This window comes from Coffea arabica, chromosome 7c, assembly GCF_036785885.1.
Source record: "Coffea arabica cultivar ET-39 chromosome 7c, Coffea Arabica ET-39 HiFi, whole genome shotgun sequence".
In the NCBI taxonomy this organism is placed as follows: Eukaryota; Viridiplantae; Streptophyta; class Magnoliopsida; order Gentianales; family Rubiaceae; genus Coffea; species Coffea arabica.
The window spans coordinates 16,462,306-16,470,030 of NC_092322.1; the positions used below are offsets into that span (position 1 = coordinate 16,462,306).

General features: G+C 35.2%; 1 protein-coding gene across 12 annotated transcripts; it reads right to left on the reverse strand.

The window, feature by feature from the left end:
* Window positions 1-434: 434 nt before the first annotated feature.
* On the reverse strand, window positions 435-7,283 carry LOC113699659 (uncharacterized). Of its 12 annotated transcripts, none has more exons than XM_072058260.1 (3): window positions 3,897-7,283; window positions 3,063-3,136; window positions 435-1,140 (listed from the first exon to the last, which is right to left on the reverse strand). In XM_072058260.1, exon 1 carries the CDS (start codon window positions 6,141-6,143, stop codon window positions 4,206-4,208), a length of 1,938 nt encoding a protein of 645 aa, XP_071914361.1. In that variant the 5' UTR covers window positions 6,144-7,283; the 3' UTR covers window positions 435-1,140; window positions 3,063-3,136; window positions 3,897-4,205. The 12 variants fall into 12 exon arrangements, with proteins under 12 accessions (XP_071914361.1, XP_071914362.1, XP_071914364.1 ...); XM_072058261.1 differs by having other exon boundaries at window positions 3,063-3,141; XM_072058263.1 differs by having other exon boundaries at window positions 435-1,128; window positions 3,884-7,283.
* Between the last annotated feature and the right edge of the window lie 442 nt (window positions 7,284-7,725).

Genomic DNA, 7,725 nt, shown 5'->3' on the forward strand with positions numbered 1-7,725 from the left:
ACTTTTCAAAATTGAAAGTGTTATACTTTTCATTTTGGGATGTCCCAAAACAATTGTCATATTACAAAAGTCAAAGCAACGTTTACACTCTCTTTCCAATATAACCCTTTTTTTTAGTCATACATTCAAATTTAATATTTGAATTTGTAAGGGCAAAATTGAAAAGAGAAACACAAACATCACAATCAAACCACTATTCTTAAAAAGTTGGATTCCCCAAACATAACCAAATAAATGGGACGGAGGGAGTATACCAAACAGGCAGAGCCACAAGTTTTTTTGGTTAGGTGGCCAGAGGTGCTAATTTATTTGCAGAAGATGTTTATTGCTCAAAAGTAGAAGATCACGGTCAAAATGATCCATGAACTCAAATTTGCCAAAGAGATAAACTACTAAATGGTACTTGATACAAGCTACAATACAGCCACATATCCTTTTGGAGAACTAAAAGCTGAAAGGAAGAAAGTTAACATTGGGACTAGATACCATAGTAGAAAACCCTATGCCAAGTAATTTCAAAGGCATAATACTCTGGACTTCCACTTTAAGTAATTAAATCTAATTGGCAAGGTCAAACCTGTAAAATAAGGCCACTGGATGAAGGAAAAATAAGGTGACATACCAGGGCCACCGGAGGAAGGAAGTTAAAATACAGCGGCATACAACAAGAGAAAAAACAACAGTTCAGGCTACTACATCAAAATAAACATAAGTCAGCATACAGCAAAAATATAAAATCAAGTTGCCATTTTGAGAAAGCCCAATCAAGCAGAAAATTTGGCAACTGGGGAGGAGTTTGCAGTGACATTGGTGGCACTATTGAGGATAAATCATAGGATGGCTCAAGGTCTTAGGAAAGGCATTGCATATCATTCCGGCTCTGATTCAGATGAACTTGGTTCAACATCCACGATCTCAATTCAGTCGATGGCAGGACAAAGCTCTTTCAAATTAATGTTGGCTTTGGATTGGATGTTATAAGATTGACCATCTAGATTGGGGTTTCCTTGAAATGCAACTCAGAGCAAGCCATGGAGGTTCTCTCTTGTATACTCTCCTCTTGAACAAAATTGCAGCAGCCGTGGTAGATATAAGCAGTAAGTTGCAAGAGTAGGGGGTGCAAGACAACTGAATCAAACGCTACAAGAAACTTTCTAATGAGAATTGAAACTAGAGACAACCAACTCAAGAAACTAGACCTACTCACAGATTAAGGAAGAAACGAAGTCTGCCAAAGACAAAGATTAGTTTGCAATCACACAAGTGTACTGATAGCAGTTTGACACAAGAACTATGGTGTAAAACTTTGACAAATAAGCCAAATAGATAGATCACAGACACAAATAGATTATTTACAATTACTGAAAGGTCATTCATATCACTGCAGATCATGCCCAATAATGACTAGCAAAAAAAAAAAAAAAATCTCATTTCCACCTCAGTGACCAATAAGACCTTATCAAACAAATTTTATTACTAACAAACAATGGTTACTAGTATTCAAGATACAAATTCAGCACCTTCATTCCATGCTGAGTATCTTTTCAGTAAATAATTCAAATTTACTGCATACTGTAGGAAAGAAAATTGTGATGAAATTCTTTGGAAACTAAACCAGCTACATAGAATAGATGCTACTAGAAAAATCCCATTTCTACTTTTATCACAAACTATTTTCCCACATTCAGAAACAAGATTAGGTTTTCCATCTTACAATTTGGATATTGTTGCACAAAATTGGGAATCCTCCCCTAAAGCTATTAGAAAAGATAACTAAGTTGTCAGTAGGACTGCAAAATTTTTTCGATAAACATGATTTTGATCCATCGTAAGACAGCAGAGATTTAGAAAAGGACAAAGCACAGCAAGTAATTTTTAGACTGTTCTCTTGCATGTTCGCTTGCATATTCATAAAACTTCAATGCAAGACTTGTCGTTAAATGTTTCACCAAGAAATAAAATAAAACAAATTAAAATCAAGACTTGCCCATAATTTTCTTTCAACTCTATTTGAACTGATGCTATATAGGATGTGGTTTGAAGTAATTTTTGCGGTTTAGACTCATCCATCTGAGAATGGCAAGATAGCAATTAATGGACTTTGAGTCAAAATAGGGCACCCGTATAGCTTTTCCTCGATAAGTACTATATCTCAATCATGAAATATAGTGATAAAATATTAATAACTTCAATTGAAATCACATTCTCTGTAAAATTGAATAAACTTGATTTTAACCTCTAACCATATCTTACATTCATAACGAGTCTGCATGATAGATTAGATCCAAAAAACTGTAAGGCATAGTCCTAGTTTTGCTGGAGTTCGACATTCATATTGAGAAGTGGGAGTATTCTGCCTTAACGAGACTGCATGATAGAGTAGATCCAAAAAAATGTAAGCCATAGTCCTAGTTTTGCTGAAGTTCGACATTCAGACTGAGAAGTGGGAGTATTCAGCTAGTTTTTTTTTTAAATCGAATGTACTAAATTGATTTTTAAACTAGCACAAAGTCAATGGCATCTTAGCCATGCACATGAAGACAGTGTGGAAGAATAACACTGTCTAAGCCAAACTTCAGCTAAATTTGGAATAATACTAACTCAGAACGTATATCTTAACTTCATTCTGGAAACATTTCTACGAGGCCTCGTTGATATCCACCTTAGGACACAAAAATAGATTTTCAACATGAGCAAGAAGATTTAATTTTCTGAACAGCATCCAAAAACATGTGACCATCATTCTCTTTGCAACACATGACCCCATCGCTAAATAGTGCATGCAGTATCAAAATCATACAAACAAAATCTACACAGAAGAGCTATATGGCAGATCAAAAAAGTATCACTTCTCAACATTGTTTATAGGTCACTAGACAGTTTACCTCCTCCACAGCCAATAGATATAATCCATCATTCTTCAGCATAAGATACTTAGCTAAAACATAATTATAAAGCAATAAAATTTGTTTGCCAGAGTAATTTAAAAAATTAGTCTTAATCACTTTCACCGAATCCTTTCATATAAAATTCATCATAACTATTTCCATACATTTTAATACCTAATTAATTGTCTCTATCCAGTCTAAGCTGAAGTCAAATCTTCACACTCTGCTATACAAATTCCACTGCTCTCCTGCTCTGCCAAAAAGAACAAGAATTTAAAAAAAAATGATAGATACGAAACTTGGTAGACTAGAAAAGTATATTATTACCATTGTGATGTGCCAGTAAGCTTCTTTTTTTTTTTTCACTATTGCAGATGGTGACCTAATAGCAGTTGTGCAATAAAAACCCATTCTTTAATTATTATTTTAACTTAGGAACAACCAAATATTAATATTAAAGAATCCCATAATCAAGTATGTTGTCAAAAAAGGGAGAGTTTCTTGGATGAACTATTCCAAGTTATAGCAAGAGAACGATATTTTTGCCACACTTCTACTGAATGTCTATACAATTTAGTATAGCATTGACAATTAAAGGGGAAGTGATCAGAATACTTTTTCTGGATCATGCTTAAAGAGTTTGGGTTCAGTCAAATGCAGTGAAAAAAAAAATCAATAACCATGACAATCCTAGGGACCTCAAACTATGAATCCAAAGCAAGAAACTGGTCTAGAAAGTTTTTACACTTATAAAGTGGCTGCAACTTTGGCACCACTGAGGAATCAAAATAAAAGTAACAATTTTATCTTAGAAAAAGTTTTCTTGAAATTGCAGAAATGCAGCTTAAAACTTTTCCAGAAATTCAAAGTCACAAACTATATTTGCATATGACATTCATTTCTTATTTACAATAAATTAAAATATTAGTTATCCAAAGCAAAATTTACAGGCAAGCTAAAGTACCAACACCCATGAAAAACGAAGAAAAAATAACCTGTACAAGTTACCACTTAAGTGATATGCCACACTGAGGTTCCCCATGGAAAGATTGACAAGAGGTCGCTCATAAGAAGTGGTACAAATCCAATTAATGGCAGCAGATTTCTTTGATCTGCTACACTTATCAATTGAACTACCCCAAGCAAAGCGGCTGCACCACCAAACTGGAGATCTTTAAGGTGTTTCACAAATATGACCAACAGATCTCCTCTAGGGTTCAATTGCATCAAAGATGATAAGTGACAACAGGATCCAAATGTTAGTTTCAACAAATTAAAGTTTAGGGGTCAAAAGACACCAGGGCCAACATGTTACAACTAATGTGAAGGTCCACTTTGTCCCCCATCCTTGAACTTCTTGCTGTCAGGATCAGTCTTCAGCATTAACATTAGTAGAGAAGGATTGCTCTGATTTCCAGCGGATGAATCAAGTAAAATGGAAAACGTAGATGCATCCAGCAAGAATCCTTTGTGAACCATTTCTTCATAATAGACCACTGCATCATCATAATGACCGCCCTTAAGGAGTCCTTGCAGAATGACATTGTATGTAACACTGTTTGCCAAGCAACCCTTCTCTTCCATTTTTCCAATGAGTTCTTTAGCTTCGCTGAGCAGACCTTCTGAAAGCAGGCCAGAAATCATGGTGTTGTATGTTATGACGTCAGGGTCCAATCCTTTAAGGGAGAGATTGTTGAAAAGATCTCGAGCACTATCAAGCCTCCTGCTTTTGCACAACCCATCAATGATGATATTGTACATTTTTATGCGAAGATTTGTTCCATCAGTTTCCATTTCATGGAATAACTGCAATGCTTCATCGATATGTCCAGTCTTGCATAATCCATCCAGTACCACACAGTAAGTGGGAAAATCAGGCTTCATGCCATAAGCTTGCATCTCATTGAAAATATCTCGTGCACTAAGATACCTTCCTGAACTAAATAACCCGTGCAACACAGTGTTATAAATAACAATATTAGGTGTTAAACCTTTATGTGGAATCTCTCGAAAGAGCTTCATGGCTGCTTTCACTTTCTTGGTCTTGTAATAGGCATTTATTAGAATACCATAGCAATGGAGATCGGGTGTAAGACCGCTAGCAATCATGGTATTGAAAACTCTACTTGCGTCATCTATTCGACTCTGTAAACAGTACCCATCCATTAAGGAACTGTATGTGACCAGGTCAGGATTTTGACCTTGCTGGATCATGATCTGGACTACCTCTTCAGCATCTTCTATATGCCCTTCCTTACATAGTGCATCCACCACTATACTAAAAGTAATAACATCTGGAACAATTTTATAAACCTTCATCTCAGCAAAGAGCTTGTCAACATCCTTCCATCTGCTTAAGCTGCACAGAACCTGAATCAAACAACTGTAAGTGACAACATTCGGGGGAATGTCCTTTTCAATCATCTCCTGTAAGAGGGCAAGAGCTTCATCAACCATTTTATCCTTGCCCAAGCTATCAATGATGGTATTGTAAATAATTGCAGTAGGTTTACAAGGGCTTCCTCGTTTTTCCATTGCTCTGAGGAATTCAATGGCTGTTTGAGTGTTTCCTGCCTTGCAGAGCCCATCTATAACAATGCCCAACATAGTTTCATTGGGTTTACAAAGTTTTTCCTTGATTATCTTTGTGAACAATTCTTGCGCCTCAGGAACCTTTTGTTCTCGAAAAAGTCCCTTAAGCAAAGTGCCGAAGGTGACTACATTGGGAACAAAACCACGTTTGAAGAAGCCAGCCAATGTAGAAAAAGCTAAATCCACTCGGCCCACAACGCAGTAACAGTTAATCACAATAGTGAGGGTGTACTCACCGACAGGAATGCCCTTGACACACATATCTCTAAAAAGGGAAATAACTGAAGAATATTGATTCTTCATCTTAACAATACAAGTCAGCAGTTGATTGAATTGAATAACAGAAGGCAAAGGCCTCATCCGGACCATCCGCTCGAACAAGCTCAAAGCATCATCAAGACTGTTGACATTATTAATATCATTCCTTAATTCAGGTTGAAATTTCAGAGCTTTTTCAGAAGAACTCTTAAATTTACTACTAATAACAGAATAAAAAGCCAAATGGGGTTTATGGTTTGGGAATGCAGAGAGGAATGATGCAAGAGTAGTACAACCTGCAGGAGTACCTAATGAAGCCGCTGCTTCCTGAGGCCGAGCAATGGAAACAATCAACGCAGAAGAAGCTCTTCTCTTCATCGTCGTCTTCATCATCATCATAACCATCGTCTTCCGGTCTCAAATGAACCAATTACCGGGATTTTTTCAGGAAAATTCTGAAGATCGGTTGTTGAAAATTATTTTCTGAGGTAAATTCAGGCAATTGCGCCTGCTTTTTCAATTACGACGTCGTCACAGTGTCGAAGCTCAATCAAAAGCCTGGCAATGCCCAAACCCCTTTTTTTTTATAAAAAGAAAAAAAAGGCTATTTTGTAAAAGGCGGGCGGGATGATATTATTGATTATGAACGATGATATTGTTGTTATTATTGCAACACTTGATTAAGAATAAACTTGATAGTAGTTATATTTGAACATACAAAAGATATTTTTTCAGAACAATTAAATACTATCCCATTAAGTAAAAGTTTTAAGCCATGTAGCAAATTTTATTTAGACAAGTTTAGGAGTATAATTTAGTCAAGCTATTTAACTTGAACTTGCACACAGTTTAGTCAAAGTTTTGACATTAGAGTGAATCAAGTTCGAGCTACTTGGTATTGAGTCGAGTGTGAATAGGAAAATTCAAAATTTAAAAGTAGTCATCGACCTTTATAAAATAATTATTTAAATATAATTTTGAAAATTTTTTACAAAATTACATTTGTAGGTAAGAGAGTTATGAGATTTTCCAAAAGACTAAAAAATATATCATGATGATCCTAACAACCCCTTAAATACACTCACTAATCTTATCTTACCATGTTATTAAAATTTTGCTTTAATTTGTATCTAAATAATTCCTCCTACTTCTAACTTTCTCTCTCCTTGTTTTCTTTGTTTTTCCCTCTAAATCCTGATTCATATGCCTTTTTTCTCCTCCAAATCTTTAGATTCTTGCTTTTTTCCCCTCTTTACAAACTCTTTAAACAACAAAATTGGCTAAAATACAAGATCACTTAAAAGGACTCAGGCTATGTTTGGATTAGCCTATTTTTTCACAAATAGTTTTTGTTTGTGGAGTTTTCAATAACAAATTCTAAAAGCAACTTAAAAAACACACATCGAGGGAGGGGAAGGGAAGGGGAGAAGTGATGGGAGGCTAGGGAAGGGAGAGGAGAGGAGGAGGGAGAAAGAGGAAGTATGTAAGAAAACGGAGAAGAAGGGGAGAGGAGTGGGAGTAGGGCGTTGGTGATACTGACAATGACGCTGGAGATGGAGAAATGAGATGGGGGGCGGTGGGTAGTGGTTTTTTTTATCTTTAAAATATACCCTCATAAAATTTTAAATTTTAAAACACCGCAACAAATAACTATAGTAAAAGTTTTTAATATACAATCCTATATTTTAGTATTTCAAAAATAACTCAAAAAAACCCTAATCGATGTAGAGCCTCTAATTTTAGACTAACAAACTATCTCTTACATTTTTAACTTATATTGATTTTTACTTACATTTTTTATTTTTTATCCTTTTGTATATTTTGCATAATTACTTGACCCGATTTTCTTTTTGTTTCAATATTTGGATAAGTAGTTCTCCAAAATATACAAAGAGATTAAAAATAAAAAAACTTGGTTAAAAATCAACATAAGTCATAAGTGTAAAAGGTAACCTATTTTACTCTAAAATTAGAAGCATAAAAGGGA

Coding starts and splice junctions, on each gene's coding strand:
- LOC113699659 (XM_072058260.1), bottom strand. CDS start 6,143: ATGGTTATGATGATGATGAAGACGACGATGAAGAGAAGAGCTTCTTCT.